Source organism: Alosa alosa, chromosome 19 (genome assembly GCF_017589495.1).
Source record: "Alosa alosa isolate M-15738 ecotype Scorff River chromosome 19, AALO_Geno_1.1, whole genome shotgun sequence".
In the NCBI taxonomy this organism is placed as follows: Eukaryota; Metazoa; Chordata; class Actinopteri; order Clupeiformes; family Clupeidae; genus Alosa; species Alosa alosa.
Window position 1 is genome coordinate 13,118,827 of NC_063207.1, and position 22,542 is coordinate 13,141,368.

Here is a 22,542-nt window from a genome sequence, read left to right on the forward strand (position 1 = left end):
GGCATCCTCCAGGTGAGTGATGTGACCCCTGTAAAAAGACACCCACATAGGTCAGGGAAAGATGGGGGGGGAGAGAGAGAGAGAGATAGAAAGCCAGAAGGTCCACATAAGAAAGTGAAGAATAATACAAATACTGTACGTCTATGGAATGTGATGAGACGACAGGAGTCACTCATCCAAAGCAGGATGAGGTGAGTGGCACACCATGAGGTGAAGCTTTGTGTAATCGCAATAAGCATTGGCCTATCAATATAAATGTGCTCATGAGTATATAGGAAGCCTGTTTGTTTATGTGAGAGCATGTTGTGTTCTGTGTGAGCATACAAAACGCATATGTGGAAGTATGCCTGTGGTCTCAGTGTCTTGACTGTGTTTGTTTAATCAGATTGTCTCTGAACAATAACTGGCAAATTCAAATGGAGGAAATGCATGATGCTTCTGAGGTAACACACACACACACACACACACACACACACACACACACACACACACACACACACACACACACACACACAAAACTTCAAGCACCAATATCCAGAGAGCTTCAAAATGTAGAAAATACCACATCTGCCCTGCAGTGGAATCTGTATGTGTGTGTCAGTGTGCAAAAGGCCTTGGAGGCTGAATCCACAGAACAAGTAGACTTTACCACAATGCCACACAAACTCAGGGAAGCCAAGGAATTGGCGAGACAGCCTCCAAGCAAGACTAAAGGCCAAAGGGTCATGGAATTTACACAAAGGTAAAGGGTCAGGGAGTTATGAAAAGGTGAAGGACTCAGGCCTGTCAGAATACCCCAGCAGAGGGGCAGTCTGACAGGTTCAGGCCCCTTAATTCCCAGGTTCCAGGTTCAGGCCCCAGGCTACATTCAAATCCCAAGCTCCTTTCTGCCCCCATCATGATATGTACAGCTGCATAAGTGGCCCCTACAAAGGATCTCTGTGTGCTATTGCTACCACGGGAACTGGTGCCACCAAAGCAGTACAGGCCTGTAGGTCTATGGGAGGCTGCTGCTCTCTAGTCTGGCGCAGAGCAATGAGGTATGGAGTGGCAATGAGCAAGGGAGCATCTTGTCATGGTAATGCACACAAATACACAGGCTGTAGCCTAGTCACTGCAACATCACACACACACACACACACACACACACACAACCTACGATGGCCTAGTCCAAGAAGCCACAAACACTTTCATTCGGACACACGGCTAATTTTACCGTATAAACAACTCCTCCTCTACGCTTTTGAGAAGGCTCCTTCAGAGGACAACAGGCCAGAGCAACAACGCAGAGAGCAAGAGGAAGGAGGAAAAGACAAACAGAAAAATAAAGACAAAAACATACAATCATAGCAACAGAAAATAAATGAGTTTAGCCTTTATACATAACTAAAAAAAAAAAAAAAAAAAAATAGACATGTGTTAAAACTGTGTGTACATTGTGCAGTACTCGACCCTGGCAAAAGATTGTTGACATTTGAAAAACCATGCAAATGTGCCCTCTTTTCTCAGTGATTCTGAAGCACGGTTGTTGTGGATCAGCAGGAATGGTATATTGCTCAATTGGCTCAGTGATCTTTTTTTTAATATAGTACAGAACAAGGATTGTATAAGATCAGAAGTCAAAGCTTAGCAGACTGTGAGGAGTACTATGCAAGAGTTTAGCAAAAAGTTAACTGGATCGAGGAGTGCCCTGATGATATCTGTTTAAACTGTAAACACTGACACCAGTCACACTATTTACGAGCAGAACACAGAAGCATGCACAAAGAGTGAGGGCTGATTAAAGCCCAACTTAAAAGCTATAAAAAGCTTGGGTGAAAAAAAAAGGTGTGTGTGTGTGTGTGTTTCCCAGAAGTCTGCCTCCCCTGTTGTGCTCTACAGACAAGGGGAAGCCAGTTGTTTCAGGCGTAACCATAACAACGGTTTCCATAGCTCACCTAGTGGTGATGCTGCCCTCAGCGAATGGGCTCCACGGGGAGGGGAAGTCGTTGTCCCGGCTGACATCCTGCAGGGAGCAGACAAAAATATACTCATGAGCGCATGCAATCACTTACTCTCTCCCTCACTCACACACAAAGAGAGGAATACAGACACACTTTAAGGTGGACGCTACGCATAACAGACACACACACACGCTGCATTACACACTGCACACACACGCTGCACACACCCAGACACACACACGCCACACACACACACACACACACACGTGCACACGCACATACACACACACACACACACGCACGCACATAATACGCACACACCTGTAATGCACACACACACACACACACACACACACACACACACACACACACACACACACATAATCGCACACACACACACACACACACACACACCTGTGCATACCACACACACACACACACCTGTAACACACACACACACACACACACCTGTAATGCACACACACACACACACACACACACACACACACACACACACACACACACGTAATGCACACACACACACCTGTAATGCATACACACACACACACACACACACACACACACACACACACACACACACACACACACGCACACACACACACGCCACACACACCCAAGACACACACACACACACACACACACACACACACACACACACACACACACACACACACACACACACACACACACACACACACACTCCTCTAACCCAGCAGACACACTCATGCAGGTTATCACCCAGTGTTTATCATTATTACCATCTCTGTGTGGGCTTCCGTCTCCTTCCGTAGCGGTGGCTCAAACTGCACTTTGTCGACTGAAAGAAACAGCAGAGAAAACACCACTAAGACTCCCTGACTCAGAGTCTCTCTGCCTCAGCCCTGCCGGACCCCACCAGGACCAGCTCAATCCATCAAACTGATCCTGGAACAGGGGGGCAAGTTATAGCGAATTTAGTAAGGGTGTTAACAGTGCCTGGGTAATGACACACACATATATTACCTGTGTTGACACAACCGATAAGACACCAGTCGGAATGTTAGTACACATGTACACACAAATAATCACACAACATTGACGTTAAGCGTTTAAAACAGGGGTCAGACATGAGGCCCGAGGGCACGATCAGGCCCGCCAGCAGGTTTCATGCGGCCCCCCAGATGTTTTAGATAGAAAGGGAAAATTAGAAAAAAATACCAGTTGTCTTCAACAATGTGTAATATCTCTATGATATGATAAATTGATAACCTAGCACTACAAACCATCCTCAGCATGGAAGAAGTGGAACACTAACATGTCAAGAGAGAAAGAGCAGCATATGATAGCAGTACATTATTTGTACTTGATTGCTCATAAGTGATATCATCAAATAACACTCTGATACCCATGCAGAAAATGATAATGACCATGACGGCCCACCACGAGGTCTCATTCCAACAAATCCAGCCCACTACCTAATATGAGTTTGACACCCCTGGTTTAAAACATCATCATTATCACAAACACTTAAAAGAACTTTGATAAACATTAAGATGATGTAAGCGTTGTTAGCAGCTCTTGCTAACCACTACCAACATAGGAGTGCATCCCTTGCCTAATACATGTGCTTACACAAAACAGCACACATTCCCACTGAACTCAAACATCAGCCAGAACAAAATGCATGTAACTGATTAGCTGTTAGTGCATTGAAAGCATTTCAGGTAGGGATAGAGTCAGATCATAGCATTTATAGCAAGACTTCACTGGTCAACAACAGACACAGGAACATTAACCAAGACTTGAGAATGTTGCACTGTGAGGACACTAGGGGGCAGGAGAATACAGCTTGGCACAGCTCGGCCTTTCCCCGTCTCTGCTGCTGCTTGGCCATGATGAGTTGCAACGATCACCTCAGGCACCTCAGCTAAAGTCAGCTCCCAAGTAACAAGATAAGTATTTTAGAGCCCCAGGGCTGTTCTACACAATTGAACTATGAATTCAAAATTGTACTAGAATGTCTCTAAAAGGACTGCAGTGTGTGTGGAGTATGTGTGTGTGTGTATACAGGTTTCTCTTCACCTTTCCAGGAACAGATCAGACGCCTGCATGAGAAACAGGCTGACCCGGTGGTGAATCCTCACTTGTTTCTGAGAACTACGACTATTTTGTGTGTGTGCCTGTGTGAGCCAGTACTCTCAAAACATCCTGTGATCATGCATGCAGAATGCAAACACAAACAGAGATACACACACACTTGAAGTGCTAGTGCAAATGGATCTAAAATCCACCAATGATATCAACTCTGCACAAGTTCTTCCACATCACCAAAGATCTATCATTGCCCAAGTGCCTTTGATGGACAGCACGACGAGAAGTTTTAAGTGTGAAGTGACATGATCTGTGTTCTGATTGGTTGAAAAGCACAAGGCAGGCCAAGTAGGACGCAAAGAGGAAACTGATGCCGCTGTGTGTGTGTGTGTGTGTGTGCGTGTTTGAAAAGCCAGGGTAGTGATTCTTGGTCCTGAGAGTTTCTGAGGATGTGAAACTAAGTCTCACCTCCTGAGGTGCTGGACTTCACACTAGTGTATTTTGACAAACATGCAGACACACCGTCTCTCACCCATATCCAAAGCTCAAGGCATCAACCAGAGAATCCAGCTACATCTGCAACCAGCTGTAACAATGTGATGCATAGTACACACTGGTACACAGACACACACACACACCCACACGAAGGAAAAAACACACTCACATGCACACATTTTCTGTATTGTAAACAAGCCAAAATGACACAATTTAACCAGGCCTACAGGAACATACACATGAAAATCTCAGTGGAAGTTTCTTTTTCCTTCTCCTGAAGTTTCTGGGGAAATTTTCGGTTGATTAAGTGTGTGTGTGTGTCTGTCTGTGTGTCTGTGTGTGTGTGTGTGTGTGTGTGTGTGTGTGTGTGTGTGTGTGTGTGTGTGTGTGTGTGTGTGTGTGTGTGTGTGTGTGTGTGTATGCTGGCCAACCGTTCTGGGAGGTGAATAGGGAAGTGAGGCATTTCACTGAAGGGGTTGACACTAACACACAGATGGCCCGGACAAGACTGATAAGAGTCCGTGTTCACAGCAGCCAATTGTAATGCGTGCTGGGAAGGGTATAAATGCAGGGGGCAGTCGACTGCGGTCGGTCAGGACTGGTCAGAGTCAATACCAGTCAATGCCAGAGCAATACATCTACAGCACACCGCTGTTCAGAGTCCAGTCGGTCAGTTTTGCATGCTTATCACAAACCCCCACTCGAACCCTCATGCACATGAGCAGGTACTAAACAGAGCACTTCATCTCTGAAGCTACTCTGTGTGGTGTATTATTATATGCAACTTAGTATAGGTGTGGTACATGTAGATCTGTAGCCGCATGTATACAATGGAAATGTAGTTCTGTGTCTGGGGAACTTTTAAGACTTTTAACACCTTAAGTCAAAAATGCTTGTTTGCATTACTGACTGCTGACGTGCTTTGAGGTCTGCAAGTGTGAATGGGTGTCTTTGTATGTGTGTGTGTGTTCGTGTGGGTGTGTGCATGTGTGCGTGGTTGTGTGTGTGACTGACCTGAGCCCTCACCGTTGTCTGTTCTTTGAGGGCTTTGTCTCCTTCCTGAGTGTGTCCCATTGGCTGCGTCCAATATGAGGAATAAAACACACCCCATCAGCATGAGCGCGTGCGCACACACGCGCACACGCACACACACACACACACACACACACCTGAGATGCTCTACAAATCCTCACTGCAACATCAACAAAGACACTAGACAAAACACTAATGCTGCAGGTCACACCACAAAGCAAAGTGACATTTATCCAAGACAGGAACAAAGCATAGACACACTGGCAGAGATCACCACTAAAACAGACACATGAACACACACACACGTAACAAACACTGCAACTAGCAAACAGCTAACACCAGGAACATAAAATAGCTAGCCTCATAAGTAACAAAATGGATAGACTGTGACGCACACTTCACAAAGATCACATACAGTTCTAGGGTCCATAACACACTACAAAGATGCCTAATCCCTACTCTTGACAGATCTCTCATAGCTGATCATTGCCAGGCACAAATATTGACCAACATGAAAGGTGTGTGTGTGAGCGAGGAGGCTGAAACTAATGCATGAAGTGTCAGTGTGTTCGATGTCAGAAGACTTATGGCATCGATACTGGCGCCGATAAGGGAGAGACTGTACCTGGAGTGAGTCACTCAAGTCACATGAGAAAGACACACACACACACCACTTGTAGAACCAGTTCTGGCACGGTACTCTCCAACCCTCATATCCACTTGACTGTTTATCTACACGGCACTCTCCTCACAGGGCCACCCTAAGCAGGGCCTCCAGTGCCTTTCTGTCTCCATCTGCACCCACATCCATGAACTATTTCAAGAGAAAATCACCTACTTCCTTTGCCTTTCAGGGTTCACTTTTCACCAAACACACCTGAAACCTTTACACCTTCATACCCACCTACCATGCTGCATTTATTACTTGACTACTGTGTGTCATAAGTCTGTGTGTGTGTGTGTGTGTGTGTGTGTGTGTGTGTATGAAGCTGTAGGAAGGCTGTGTTTGACGCTGCATGTGAACGAGCCAACACCTGCAGAGGTGCGTGTTTCTGAGGTGCTGCATTTATTTGTCGTTTTCGTACAGTTTCCATTAAAGAGATTTTGGCTAGACAACGACAGACCACCAGATCAGCCTATGAGAGCAGAGTGAGGGGGTTAGTGGGAGGGTGGAAACACTTGCGTTTGACTGATCAAAGATGGCTGATTGACAGGGGTGGGACAACCTGCAGGAGAAATGGGATGACTGACAGCGGGTTTCTCCACTTACAGTTGATCTCCGAGCGAGTCCTCTCTGCTCGAGCGTTCTTATTGGTGGAGCGGATCGTGTGTCTTCCTACAGGAGGGAGCTGAGAAACAGAGAGGGGGAGAGAGTCGGTCACTGACCTTGTTTGAACAACAGAACAGAAAGTGTACTAAAACACCATCCAGCTCATTCGAAAAATTACAAGGTCAAGAGGGAGTCTTACTCAATAAGGTAAACAGACACACACAGAGCAAGCAAAGACAGAGAGTGAAAGAACATGCTCTACACAGAAACCACACACAATAACGCATACAGAACCCCGACACACACACACGTTAACGTACACACACACATAAACGCACACACACACACACACGTACACACACACACACACACACACACACACACACACACACACACACACACACACACACACACACACACACACACACACACACACACACACACACACACACACACACACACACACACACACACACAGTAGGTGAGATAATTAGAACAGCGAGAGATATAAGATCAGCCCAGAGAACAAAAGCAGTTGAGGTGAGGATGCCGAATTAATAACTTGACCAAAACTACAGACACCATGACAATGCGAACAGAACATCCTGTACTTCTCTGGGCAGAACAACTCTGGTGGAGCTCAGACAGAGTGAGGCCCGGGTGTCTACTATGCACGACTAAGAGTTCCCCGCACACACAGGCCCTTCAGTGGGGACGAGAGAGGAGGCAGCTACAGACAGCCACAGAGTTTACAGTAGAGCTGTTTGTGCTGATGACTGCATGGCCATGCAAGCACACACACACACACACACACACACACAGAGACAGAACAACCCGAAGAGATCTCACAACCAGACACGAGAGAGAGGGAGAGACAGAGAGAGAGAGAAAGAAAGAAAGAAAGAAAGAAAGAAAGAAAGAAAGAAAGAAAGAAAGAAAGAAAGAAAGAAAAAAAAGAGAGAAAGAGAGAGAGAGAGAAAGAAAGAGTGACAGAGAGAGAAAAGCCAAGACTGGTAACAATGCACAATGGACAAGATAAGAAAAGCTTGAGTCGGAGGATTTCCTCAACTCATCTGTCATTAATCACTCACAAAGGTATAAGAACATGAACACACACACACACACACACACACACACATTTGGGATTTGTGGCTAGGATGTGGAAGCTGATTGCTGGATGGCATCCATCAGAGATTGTGAATCATTTGTTTGGACTGAGCCCTTAACTATCTTTGCCCATATAGAGTAGTATCACAGGGTCAGTGGAGCAGAGACTTGCATGTAGGCCACGTTTTGCAAGGCTAAGTAGGATTGATGTTCGCTCACAGAAATACAGATGGGAAAAGAGAAATATATACAAGACAGTAGGAAGGGAAAATGATGCTAGCTAACAGTGCAGATTCAAGCAAGCAAAGCAAAACACTTTCTTCGCTCTCTGTGGGCGTGTCACGATATGTCGAGACCATGTACCTCCAGGTCGTCATCTTCTGGCTCGCAGTACTGGGGATGGCTGTCAGGGTTATTCACTTTATCCAGCAGCTCCACTGCCAGGTTCTTTGACAGACCTGTCTGTGCTACAAACATGTGCTGCAAACACACACACACACACACACACACCATTGTCAGTATTTGTTGTTTGCTGTGATTGATAAGATTGTGTGAGTGCATTTGTAAATACACACTTACTGAGAGTAACTTTTCTGCTGTTGGCCTCTTCTTAGGATTCTTGGTGAGCGACACTTTCACAAAGTTATGGAAGGTGTTTGACCTGAAGAGGAGGGTCTCAATTTATTTATTGTTCAACTGATTAGTGTGTGTGTGTGTGTGTGTGTGTGTGTGTGTGTTGGGCCAGAATGAATGAATGAATATGTATCTATGCAGGCAGTTATTTTGTTTTATAGATATCAATGTGTCAATATTTCAGTGTGTGTGTGTGTGTGTGTTCGTAATGGTGAAGGTATATTTAAGTACATTTGAGAGGGCACAACATGAGTCTGTGTGTGTGTGTGTGTGTGTGTGTGTGTGTGTGTGTGTGTGTGTTTCCGGAGTTGTTTCGGCAGCAGGCACTGTTTAGCACCTGCATTCATCATGTTCCACAGGCTCATTAGGGCTAATGCATGGCACACTCACCACTTGGTCTTGTCTTTTAACTTCGGAGGCTGGAAACTACTCTTCGACATTAAGAACAAGGCCCTGAGAAAACACACATCAGAGAAGATACACACATCAGTTCCGTCTCTCTTTCTCTCTCTCTAACACACACATACACACACACACACACACACACTTCTTTTCATCACGAGAAGTGAGATCACACACACATACACAAACCAGCTGTAATAAGAGCATAACAATTGACGCTCCATTGTGTGGTTATGTGCAGGGCCAGCTTTAGTAAACAGGAAGTGCATGAGGATTCTAGAACAGAGCTGAAGTGTGTGTGTGAGTGTGTTCATGCATGCATGTGTGTGTGTGTGTGTTTGTGTGTGTGTGTGTGTGTGGCAGAGTGTTCATGCCTCTGGTAAAGGCCAGAGCAAGCTACATGTTTTTGTCGACGTCTGTATTTAAAAAGGTTGTGGTTGGATGTTGTGTGTGGTGGAGTCACTTAAGTGGTCTGTGTGTGCTCACACAGTATGTGCATGCTTGAACTTGAGTGTGCACGTGAGTGAGTGAGTGAGTGTGCGAGTGAGTGAGTGACTACGAGTGAGCGTGTATGGTGTGTGTGTGTTCACCTCATAGGATGCAGATCAAACATGGGAGGCTGAAGTTCTGCAAGCTCTATTGAAGTGATGCCCACTGCCCAGATATCACACAGCTGGTTATAGCCCCCGTTTTTCTCCACTGCTGCCACCTCTGGAGCCATCCTGCAAACACATACAAATATATTTGGTTTGTGCATGTAGGCCTATGCAACAAAACATCTATGGGTCAAATACGCACACATATACAAGGCACTCAACATACATGACATACTCAACATCCTGTACACACATAAAAAACAAGACCCCACGGTTATTTTCTCAAGACCTCTCCTATGCCTCTGTGCTTCATAATATCTTTCTAAATGTGGATAGGATTTGTAGAACATTAACAGAGCGAGAAGGAAAAACACACAAACAGAGACACTGACATGCTCACACACTTACCAATATGGCGTGCCGATAAAAGATTTCCTTTTGGCAATGGTTGCTGTTATTTTGGCAGCAACTCCAAAGTCAGCTGCAACGAGAAAATGAGAATAAAAATCATACAAATGCACACAGGTACAGACGTGCACGCATGCACACACGCACACACACACACACACACACACACACACACACACACATTGTTTAACGTTACTCACCCAATTTGATATCACCATGGTCTGTTAGCAGAATATTTGCACCCTGCAAAGTACACAAACACAAATCAAATTGGGCACTACACACACGCACATACACAATACACAATACACATACACAAAGTAACACACAACCACCTCTGTTTCACTTGGAACAAGGGCCTATTTGACTGTCTTGGTCTGTATACTAGAATTCTCCTGCCGATTACACAGTGTCTTCAAAGAGCAGACATTCTCCTACTTGGCTCATCAGGACCAGCAAATTCAGATATCCTGCCTGACGCTCTACTCTAGCTATGCATCCAGTTAGCTTGGAGAGTACAGTAAGCATAGCTTTCTTTTGCTGACCTGAAATGGTGGTGCCATTGCAACCAAACCCAAATCTTCCCACAAGCTGATAACAGCAATACTTTCTAACACTGTTGCCTTATGGTATGAGGTTTGAGGTATATAAGTGTGCGTCGGCGTGTGTATATGTGTGTGTGTGTGTGTGTGATTGACAGCTGGTTGTAAGAGCTTCCTGTGGCCGTAGACAGAAGGAAACCGGAAGAGAGCGCGCTGGCAGAGATAGAGCAACACTGACCAACCCTGATAACACACACACACACACACACACACACACACACACACACACACACACACACAGATGGTGCTCCACCCAAAAACCCTCAACCTTGACCAACATAACCTTTTCTCAACATACTCTCCACACATGAATACAACACTATGTGGGATGAAAGGAGGAGGGAGGGGGAGAGAAAGAGAGAGAGAGAGAGAGAAAGAGAATGAGCGAGAGAGAGAGCAGGAGGAAGCGAGAATGTGTGTAGCGTATGTGTGTTTGTGTGTGTATGACTGTGGTGCTGTACCTTTATGTCTCTGTGCATCTTGCCTTTGGTGTGGAGATAGCCGAGGCCCTGGTGACACACATAAATATATATCATACTGAACAAAGAATACTCAACGAGACAATATATCCCAGCGCAAACCATGAATGGACAGATGTACTTGCAGTCATGAATGTCACAAAATACTACCGACAGCCAGGCAAATGTGTGCAAGTATTTGTGTGTGTTTGTGTGTTAACACAACAATATATGTTGGGTCATATGTGTAGGAAAGGTTTACGAGTGTGTATGACAGAGTGCCCTGTGTACATGAATGTGCAGATGTACTATTACCTGTATGGTCTCTCTGCAGACATATGCTATCTGGAGTTCTGAGAGGGGGCCAGTCACTGTCCCAACATATAAACAACAAAAAACACACACACACACACACACACACTACAGTGCTCTACAGTGTTACAAGCCACTGGATACATATAAACACACATGATTCTTACAGCACCCACTTGTGCCGAAACACATCACAGTCCTGTGCACACACACACACACACGTAAACATAGAGAAATGTCTTCTACTGAAGAGGAGGATGTAATGATGTGATGTTGTAGTCTCTATGAAGACAGTACCGTTGTAAATGTCCTGTAAGGATCCTCCTCCACAGTACTCCATGCAGATCCACAGCTTCTCTCGGCTAACAGGGGAGAGAAACGGTCACAGTCGATATTAATAACCCATCAAGGTCACTGCTCACAGTGAGCATTAGGGCTGTAACAATACAACCTCATGATTCGGTTTGTATCACGACTTTTGACCCACGGTTTGATACGAACCTCGGTTTTTTTTTTTTTTTTTTTACATTTTATTTAATAACATTTCAATAGCTATACTATAGGCCTAACAAATCTATATTATTTTATATCCTGATATAAAGACAGATATACTGAATGGCTGATACTTATGACAGCACACTTTATGCAGATTAGCCTATAGCCTAGGCCTACTATTTCTATTACAACTCTACCTCTTTAATTCAGCTGCCTGGTTGAAGCCTGGAGATACTGTAAACAAAGAACCATAGTTGCCTAGCTTATCATAGTCTACTGATTGGACAGTTTCTCCATGTGTGTTTAAGTTTCAAGGTAAACTTGTTCTCCTTGGGACAGGCCCTTTTGGGAAACATTGGTATTGAGATAATCAGTCAACTTGAATGCAAGAGTTTTAAACAAATATGTGCAGCATGCTAATGATGCTAAGCAGATTTAAAAGTAATTTAGCTAGTTGTCTTCTATGCGTATTACTTTCACAATTATGAATGTTTTATTTGGATTGTTTTAGTTGGACTGTTTGGTAAAGTTGAACACATAGTCTACAATGAAAGCAACGAGAGGTATGAAATTATGATTTATTTATTTATTTGGACAACGTCAAGGAAGAGATGTGTGTTGCTTATGCGGCCGCATAAGCTGCAAAGCACTGCGTGAAACACTGAAAAAGGTGTGTCGCAGTTTTGCCTTTTCAGACCGCGACACAGTTTTGTGGATATGAGTGTCGCGATTTCGGTTTTGAATCGCATATCGTTACAGCCCTAGTGAGCATTCATTCCATCTGACAACCTTCTGTGCAGCTTCATTACCTCCATTTCAGAAACGTATTTGTGTGCACTCACTGTGGGTGCAATGGATCACTGTTTTCATGGTTCGGCATGGCCTAACAGAACACAGAACAGAACCCAGCACTGAGAGGGCTTCCTGTCCCTTAAGCCTCATTTGATTTAATGGCATCATACTTTTAGCTCACAGAGGCCAAGCTGTGAGAAAGTCAACCCTGAATCACCTTTTACTTCCAAGGTTCTTTGAGAAAAGGCCTATCCTCCAGATTAACCGTAACAGAGCACTAATCATGAGAAAATTCATGAAAAAATTCAGAAAGATTCAGGGTCTCAAATGCAACACTTTTCTGTTGAGATACATGCATCGCCATGATGAAAATGTGCTGGTGTTTCCCAAGCTTCCTATTTATTCTTATAAATCTGGTTTAATTCAATCATTCAATGCGGTTTACAAATTTGTGAATAATACAGTGAATAATACATATTCAATTTAATAATGCATTTAACATTTCATAAGTGACAACCAAGGCTGCATACTGCTGTAAGACACTAACAAGAAGGCTACACTGGGGCACATAACCGAAGAGTTCCGTTCGTGTTGCGTCTGCTGCAACAATTAGTTTCCACTGTAATCAACGAAACTGGCTACACCAGACGTGATAGCGGCTTTTGAAAAAAATCTAGAAAGTCTCCTAAAACAATTTTTACGCTACGCGAAACAGAACGCTTCAGGTACTGGGGTGTAGCGCCCCTGTAACTCCCCAGGGTGATAAACTGTGATCAGTTCTGATCCTCCTCGCCTCACCCCCGTCGCACAGAGGTGAGGGCCAGCAGCTTCACTGATACTGTAAATGGAGTCTTCCCGCACCCGTACTGTTTCCCATGCATGCCTCCCACACTGCTTTCCCACAGTGGTGGTGATTTGTAAAATGATTTCTCTGTCATGTTTGCTTTCATTTTGATGTTCTCAGTGCAAGTGGTTTAATGGTTTCAGTCTCATAGAGAAATAGGTTGAAAAACAAACAAAACAAAAAATTTTTATCAGGAATTCAGGATTTCCGATTCCTACAGAATCATGGGGTGCCTGTGTGCCTTCCTCACAGGATTCAGGCCTTCCTTACAGGATTCAGGCCTTTCTTACAGGATTACAGGATTCAGGCCTTTCTTACAGGATTCAGGCCTTCCTTATAAGATTCAGGCCTTTCTTACAGGATTCAGGCCTTTCTCTTTTCTGCAAATATCTTGGTATCTGAGGAGCTGTGGTGTGTCTGACCCTACGGGCACAGGCCACCCCCTCTATGAATATCACATGTCCATTTTGATTTTTGAGTTCAATGGCCACTATGTGAGCTATACCTATACAATCAATGACCATTTGGCATTTAATTAGTGAAGGTTGGGTATTTAAGGGAAAGATGGTGAAAAGCACTTTGAGTATCCTGTAGCAGGATCCTGTAATCCCACACTCCATGTGTAGCCGTCAACTTCTGAACAAGGTATGTTCATTCTCCGTTTGTTTATGTTTTTTTCTCATGCCTTTTCTCGTGACTGGAATAGTAACTTGTACTTGACAAATAATTTGCAATGCCCTCACCAATATTAGCAATGTATGGCTAGCATTAGTTATCTAGAAGCTTGTCATCTGGTGGACAAGTTACAGAAGAACTGACACATTGCCAAACCAGTGTAGCAAGTAGACAATAGGGAGGGTCTCTTACATACAGACTGTAGGTGTCCAAAAATGCCAACTATGGGGAAGTAATACTGCACTCGTCCTGCATATCTTTCTAAATTATGTGCAGTCAGATTTATTAGGTTTAAACAGGAAAGGGTTCTTCAATCGATTGTTATTTCAGCAATGTGCAGGGAGCTTCACGCGAACACCAGATTCACCAGGTTCCGCCACAGTTTGGTAAAGTGACGTCTTGCACTGCTGTGAAAGTGAGTGCAATGTCAGGTTTCCTGAAAAGGTTCCTGAGGTCCTGGGAGGGAAGGCGGCTTTAACTATCTGTAATCTTGTGGCGTACACACACACACACACACACACACACACACACACACGACTCGCTGCACCGATATACAGATGACTCAGAGTAATTAATACACTGGGGCAGATTCCTGTAACAAAACCAGCCAGATAGGGAGACAGGCAAACCAGAGATTACTGGCACACACACAAACAAACACACACACGGAGATCACTGTAAATGTGAGCCGTTGCCAGCAGGGCAGAGTACACCACATCCTTTCTGCATCCCACATCACACAGAAAGGGTCTCATACACACACACACACACACACACACACACACACACACACACACAGACACACACAGCCCTCTCTCCCCTTTTATGGTAGTGCCCCCCCTCCTATCCAACACCCTGACACACACACACACACACATGTATGTGTGGTTCTCTCTCACCTGAGGTAGCTGCCGAAGTAGGCCACAATATTTTGATGAGTGCATTCCTTCACCATGAAAATCTCCTGCTGGATGATGGAAAAGTCGTCTCCTAAAGAGAAAGAGAGCGTGACAAAGGGACAAAAAAAAGATAGAGATAGGGAGCAACATGAGGAATTATAACTTTAGCACGCACGCACGCACGACAATATGATCCATCATAAGTGCACATATAAAAATACAAGTATGATCATCACACATAGGTACATACACAGACAGATACAAACACACATTCGAACTAGAGGGAATGTAAAAAAATAACGTGAGGTAGAAGCACAGACGGTACAAAGCACAACCTCTGAAAAATGCTGACCAAGCATTAGGACACACATGTAGCTGGTTTACTTGGCAGCTGGAATCTATATTACACCCCCGCAGTACTGAGCAGTGGATCGGTCCAATTCACCATCCCACCCTTACTACTGGCATTGTGGTACAAGCCAACCTCCGTATCTGAATGGAAAGTTCAAGCAAACTGAGCATACACGCAAACTGTACGTACACAGTAAAAAACACACACACACACACACACACACACACACACACACACACACACGCACGCACGCACGCACGCACGCACGCACGCACACACGTACAGGCACACACACACCACAGGCCATTTCGAGGGACACTAAATCTTTCCCAGTGTCCTGCCAAAGCTAAACACAACCACAAAGCACGCAGCGGTATTCTGCAGAGATACTCCACTTCTGACACAACCCAGCCATTACATTACATTAACTACCCTGATTTACTGAAGCCTTCACTAATACATTAACAAGGGCCATCTCACAGTAACAGCTTATGCATAATAAGGGACTATGTTTGTATTTATCAGACTTTGATATACCAACAAATGAAACCTTGTAGCTCTGTTGCATCATTAGCCCTCGTATTCAAACCAACCGTTTACAGAGAAGCCCAGTAGATTTAAAGCAGGTTAATCAGTCAACTTTTGTCTTGTCAAAGCAAAAACCTTTAAGACAGATAAAGTAATTTATACTACATCATGATCATAAATAATAAAAGGTCTGAGGTGAGCAACTCCAAATCAGTGTTACATATTTATAATCAGTTGTATATGGTAGGAATTAGAAAAAAACATATTACATACTTCACAAGAAGAATGGGTTACTTAGGCAGAAGTTCAAGGGCCCATGCTACCCAATGCTTAGTAATATTAGCCACAATATTAGACAGTACAAAGTATACAACATTTTTGTTTAAATTCAAAGAAGACTCACAACGTTGTATGACACATTACAAAAGGCCCTCTTAATGCCAATTATGTCTTTCAAAAGCATGAAAGTATAAACAAGATCACCTTTAAGTCATTTCAAATTACCACCCTTTCAAACATCAACCACAATCTCTACAAATATGTATAGAGAGAATGAGATAAAGATCTGTTTTGAACTTAGATAGGCCTAGTTCATTGGTATTGTCATTGGTAGTGTAGGCTATAGCCTATGTCTTTGTGTGCTTGTTATGATATGCGGAAGTGGTTATGTGTATTGTGACTATGTGGCATAGATAGTGTGTGTGTGTAAAAACAGTAACTGTGTATATGGACTCCAGGGGTTTAATGGGTTCCAGTGCACAGCTCAGTCCCTCAGCTGAATGCTGAGCAGATGTCTCTACATTCCTGTGTCTCTCCCTTTCTTTTGCACACACACACACACACACACACACACACACACACACACACACACACACACACGAACCGGGGGCTGCCTCTTCACCCCACAGCGTAGCCCAACACATTAGGCCTCATTCTCACACAGCTGTCTTGAGGATGGAGAGGGGGAGGGAGAGAGAGAGACAGAGAGAGAGGGGTAAAGGTAAAGGAAAGAACACAGGCAGAAAGAAAAGAGAGAAATACTGAAAGGCACTAGGATATACTAGGGCAGAGTGGAGGACAAAAACAAATAAGGAAAGGGAGATGGGACAAAAAGGATCCTTGAGACGGAGAGAAAGTGAGACAGTGAGGAAACAGGAAGCATTAAAAGCGAGAAGGGAAAACAGTCAGGGGAGGAGAGGGAAAGAGAGGAGCACAGAGGCAGAGGGAGGGGAAACAGAGAAAACCAAGTGAGTAGGGGGGAAAAAAGAAAAGAAATCCTGGGAAAGGCTTCAAGTCAGGAGTTACGGAGGATCACAAACACGGCGGTACAGCTTGTGCTCAGGAAAGAATCTCTCTCCAGAGCCACTCGTTTTACCCCTCTCTTCCCATCCTCTCCACTCAGTCTCTCTCCCCTTCGGGTTTCACTCAAAGTCTTTTTCCCTAGCATTCACTTCCTAATTTGGCCAATTTCATGGTCTTATTTTCAATTTTCTCCTCTTTCATTACCTCTTTATCACCCACTAGTCATCTTAGTAACACAGACACATAGCTCTTAACATAGTACAGACACTTACTGTAGATTAAAACACACGTTCTATCAAATTGTCACACACTTACACTAGCTAAAAAACACAAACTTCTTCTGACTCACAGGGGAGAGAGGGGGAGGGGGAGGGAGAGAGATTGAGAGAGAGAGAGAGAGAAAGAGCAAAACAGAGGATGGTTCATCAAGTTCAGTAAGATCCGCTTTCAGGAAGATTGAATGTGGAGGGAATCTGTCCTCAGTTCATAATTGTGGCTTTTTAGTCGTCATGACCTGAGCCGCCAAGCTGGCTGAATCATGGAATTACACAGCAGTCAGAGAGAGGGTAAAGAGAGAGAGAGAGAGAGAGAAAGAGAGAAAGAGAGAGAGGGTAAGAGAGAGAGAGAGAAAGAGAGAGAGAGAGATACAGACTGAGGGACAAACCACTGAATGCATCTGAACTCAGGGTCTTCATTAAGGGACCAGTCTGGGCAGGTGAGGACTTTCACCTGCCAAAGATGTGTGGGTTGGTAAGCAGGTAATATGCAGAATTTAATGAGCACTTTCAATGAGCATTCAACTAAGTAAGCTTACTTATTTACAAACCTTTATCATATTTTTGTTGGATCGAACATAACGTTTTTTGAGTGCCATTTGTGTAACAGACGGGTATTTAATTGACAACCTCGTTTATCCAACAAAGGTCTCTTTGTCTGGGTAGGTTCTATATATAAGCTTCTGTGGAACCTGTGGGATGAGAGATTACAACCTCTCTGCCATGGCGCAGCAAACTCCTTCCCTTCAAGACAGCAGAGGAGGCTGGTCCACTAACCCTCCACCCCCTCATGGCCTGGGCTCGTCCCCGTCCCAAACCCAGCCTGCGGGCCACAGCGAGCTGTGTGTGTTCCGAATACCTGTGGCTTTCACACAATTGTCGGAAACGTCCGGAAAGAATCCACGATCCAGTGCAAAACAAACCGAGCAGGGAGGGGGGGAGATGAGTGGTGGGTGGGGAGGGAGGGGACGGGACAGGATGGGATGGGATGGGGAAGAGAAAAAGCCTCACGCCATCACATAGTCCCCAGTCATTCCTACTCTCCGGCTCCCCCGCACAAGTCACATGAGTCTGTGCGATGAAGCCACTCTGCAGGGGGTTTATCTGGACTGCTGCTGAGCAGAGGGAGGCCTTGCCTGCTGAAAGCTTTTTCTCCCTCCAGTGCTGCCCCGGGCCGAGTTGGGGCGGGGGGGTTGGTGGCTTATTACTAAGGTGTTCTCCCCTCATGCTGGCAGTTCCACCCTGTCAGTCAGAAGAGCGGGGATGAATGACAACTGCTGCATGCTCATTCCATATGGGTAACACTGCTGACCCGGTTCATTCTCTTGTGGAGACTGACCTTGCTGATCACAGCTTCTCCACTGTACTGAGACAGATGGAAACTGAAAGGGCTCGTCCCAACAGTCAAAAAACCCTGACAGTGATTCTGCTGTGCCAAGAGGGCATGCAGGATAAATCAGTGCTGTTTCAGGCCGTGGGTATAAGCGTACCTTTCTGTCCTTGATAACTGGAAAGTCAGGAGGTGTTGGACTGAATGACTTTGATAACTGAAGCAGAAAAGGACTACTTGAAATGTTTATGTTGATTGAACCATTGATAGGGAGGTTAACTGATGCAGATAATGAGGCCAACTATTTCTTCTGGAAATTGCCATGACGTGCAATCATACAACAGTGAAGGGATGTGTCATAACTGCACATGCGCCAAGACACACACACTGGTGTTGGTGGCAAATGTGAGGTTGTGACTGTGTTGGTGGTATAGATTGAACTATAGTGGTAGTACAACAAGTGTTAATATGAATCCTCCGCTATTCTTTATCAGTGCTGAATATTTTAATTACAAAAAAAAAAAACAACAAAAATTCATAAATTAGGATATGAGAATGCATATCAAATTCCAGCTTTCCCAATAAGATGACATCGTACTGGACGTTCATCAAGTTTGTTGCTACAGTGTAAAGGTCAGATAACAGGATATGAGATTAGAGTTCTGTTTAAAGCTTCTGTTTCACAGCAGTAGTGACATCACTAGCCACTTCCTTATTTAGCAACACCTCTGTGACATCATCAGACTGGCTCCTTTCTTTCCCACAGATGATGGGTCCTGATTGGTTGGAACACTGGACCAGGTTGGAACACTGGACCAGGTTGGAACACTGGACCAGGTTGGAACACTGGACCAGGTTGGAACACTGGACCAGGTTGGAACACTGGACCAGGTTGGAACACTGGACCAGGTTGGAACACTGGACCAGGTTGGAACACTGGACCAGGTTGGAACACTGGACCAGGTTGGAACACTGGACCAGGTTGGAACACTGGACCAGGTTGGAACACTGGACCAGGTTGGAACACTGGACCAGGTTGGAACACTGGACCAGGTTGGAACACTGGACCAGGTTGGAACACTGGACCAGGTTGGAACACTGGACCAGGTTGGAACACTGGACCAGGTTGGAACACTGGACCAGGTTGGAACACTGGACCAGGTTGGAACACTGGACCAGGTTGGAACACTGGACCAGGTTGGAACACTGGACCAGGTTGGAACACTGGACCAGGTTGGAACACTGGACCAGGTTGGAACACCCTTCCTCTGGTCACAGCAGCAGTGCCAGCGCGGCACACACACACACACACACACACAGAAAGAGATGCAACAGCCAGGAGCCTGGAATAAGTGTAAGACTTTGAAAATGGTACAGAAAGAGCTGTGTGATTGTGATGCATTTAATGTTCTTGGGGAAAGTGCATGTGAGTGTAAGACAGTCAATATTTAAATTTTAACACAATGCAAACCAAGCTGAGTATGTGTAATGTGTCAATAATCCAGGTCAAAGGAAAAACTAAATAAATAAAAAATAAGCCTGATATATATACACTCATGCCAGTGGCGGTTGGTGGTTATAAAAATAATGAAAAAAGGAAGGTGCCCTTGATTGGTGTTGGTGGCAAATGTGAGGTTGTGACTGTGTTGGTGGTATAGATGTGAACAATATAGTATGTAGGGTGTGTGTGCGCCAACCATCCTTACTTTGCCTGTAGTGGCATTCAAACTCTGGTTTCTGGTTAAACTGGTAAACATAAGCTTGCACAAAGGTACCCACCTCCACCCTATCGAACAGAATGGCTCAATCCTGTTGTGACAGGACACACAGGATATGGCAATGTCCCAGTGCCCCTGTCTGCAGCGCCTTTCATGACACCACACTTAACCCCACATTTGTGGACATGTGATTGTGTGTGTCTGCTCGTGCATGGACAGGGACAAGTTTGTGCGTGTGAGTGTCTTTGTGTGTGTGTGTGTGTGTGTGTGTGTGTGTGTACACATGCACAGGAGTGCCAGTGTAAGTTTGTCCTAGTGTGTGTGTATGTGTGTGAAACTTTGTTAGTGTGTGTGGGAGAGGATGTGCATGTCGATAGATGCCGAACTGTGCATTTTGTATGGGGTTGTAGACCCACAGATGATGGGTCCTGATTGGATTGGAACACTGGACCAGGTTGGAACACTGGACCAGATTAGATGGGGTCAGTCATTGTCTGCTGTAAGCGTCTTTGCATTGCTACACCACACACACACACGTTAAAAACTGACACACACTTTCTGACACACGCCTGGGGACAAAGACGCATCCACATTATTGCACATCCCCCTCTCATAAACACACACACAAACACACAGTGTCATTAGCCCCTGTTGACGAGTGGACAACGGGAGGTCCTAATCCTGTGGTTACTGTGTCCAATATCCCTCTAATCAGGCCTAAGAATCTGGGGCAAGATCAGGAGCCAAGGATTTCACCCTCATCTATCCCCCGTGTGTGTGTGTGTGTGTGTGTGTGTGTGTGTGTGTGTGTGTGTGTGTGTGGACAGAATGGCGAGAAGGAAGAGAAGACAAGGAAAGAGGCATATGTGTGATGACTTGCTTATACTTAATGACAGTGGTATTGCAGCTGAACTGGTAGAGCGAGGTACTAAATGTCAATGGCGGATACGGAGCAGGTGCTGATGGATCCTGATACAATTGACTGTTTTTGCAACAGATTACCGAGAAAGAACGTGATACACCCTTGTAACATGAATACAATTCCTACCTGACGAATTGTAAATACAGATTATGTGAACACACAAATGCAGACAAAGGCATACTTACACACAGAAAATGGACACGACACAGAAAAACAAAGACAAGTTTACACATTCAAGACCATTTAGACAGACAGGCTGTGAATACATAGTTAAATGCAGGGCTTAAATTTCACTGCGGGATTGCGGGTATTGCGCATAATTTGTTCAAGTCCCGCAACTCTAGCCATCATAATGCGAGAAATTCCCCGCGATACACTTTTTTCAGCCTGTCTGATGACGCTAATATAGCCAATCATTAAGTGGCGGAATGCGGTGCTATTGACCGGACTGATCAACTACCGAAGTTGAATTGAACATAGCCTCATGCAGACGCACACACACACGAGAGAGAGCGAGAGAGAGAGAACCACTTTGGCGCTTTACGCTAAATAGGCTACGCTTACCATGGCAAACTTTTACATCTGGGAAGAGCCCCTTGGTAACTATCCTGCTAGCTCAGGTCACGCCAACACTTGATCCCAGAAAGATTGTCTTCAACATGTTAGTTTTTGAACATTTATTGTATCTAATGACATAGAAAACATAATGATTTGCATACACATACCGCGACTATGCACAACTTTTATTCACTAGCGACTATAGCCTAAAACCGCCAGGTTGAAGGGGGCTAATTACTCCATAGAATTACTCACGTATTTTCTTAAAGTGACAGGCACTCAATTACACCTACTCATCAGCAATGTGCACTCAATTGGACCTACACACCACATTAAAGATATGCCTAAGTGTTATAGGTTAAACGTCAATATGAGGCATTCAAATGACTAAATATGTTTAGCTACTAGTAATTACTAGTAAAATGCTATACTTTAAAAAAATGCATTATTAAATAAATACACTCTATATGAATTGAAAAATATATATGATAGAAACATATCAC

At 44.6% G+C, this 22,542-nt stretch overlaps 1 protein-coding gene across 1 annotated transcript in view; it reads right to left on the minus strand.

The window, feature by feature from the left end:
* Positions 1-22,542, minus strand: part of map4k5 (mitogen-activated protein kinase kinase kinase kinase 5) — a 49,412-nt gene that overhangs the window by 13,535 nt on the left and 13,335 nt on the right. Inside the window, exons 4-17 of the mRNA XM_048227360.1 lie at positions 15,055-15,145; positions 11,647-11,711; positions 11,353-11,408; positions 11,041-11,088; positions 10,178-10,220; positions 9,978-10,050; positions 9,564-9,695; positions 8,962-9,024; positions 8,518-8,599; positions 8,302-8,418; positions 6,832-6,910; positions 2,723-2,781; positions 1,938-2,005; positions 1-28 (exon numbers count right to left, since the gene is read on the minus strand). The exon at positions 1-28 is cut by the window's left edge and continues 17 nt beyond it. Of these exons, the coding sequence (XP_048083317.1) occupies positions 1-28; positions 1,938-2,005; positions 2,723-2,781; positions 6,832-6,910; positions 8,302-8,418; positions 8,518-8,599; positions 8,962-9,024; positions 9,564-9,695; positions 9,978-10,050; positions 10,178-10,220; positions 11,041-11,088; positions 11,353-11,408; positions 11,647-11,711; positions 15,055-15,145 (1,004 nt within the window). The remainder of the gene's footprint in view (positions 29-1,937; positions 2,006-2,722; positions 2,782-6,831; positions 6,911-8,301; positions 8,419-8,517; positions 8,600-8,961; positions 9,025-9,563; positions 9,696-9,977; positions 10,051-10,177; positions 10,221-11,040; positions 11,089-11,352; positions 11,409-11,646; positions 11,712-15,054; positions 15,146-22,542) is intronic.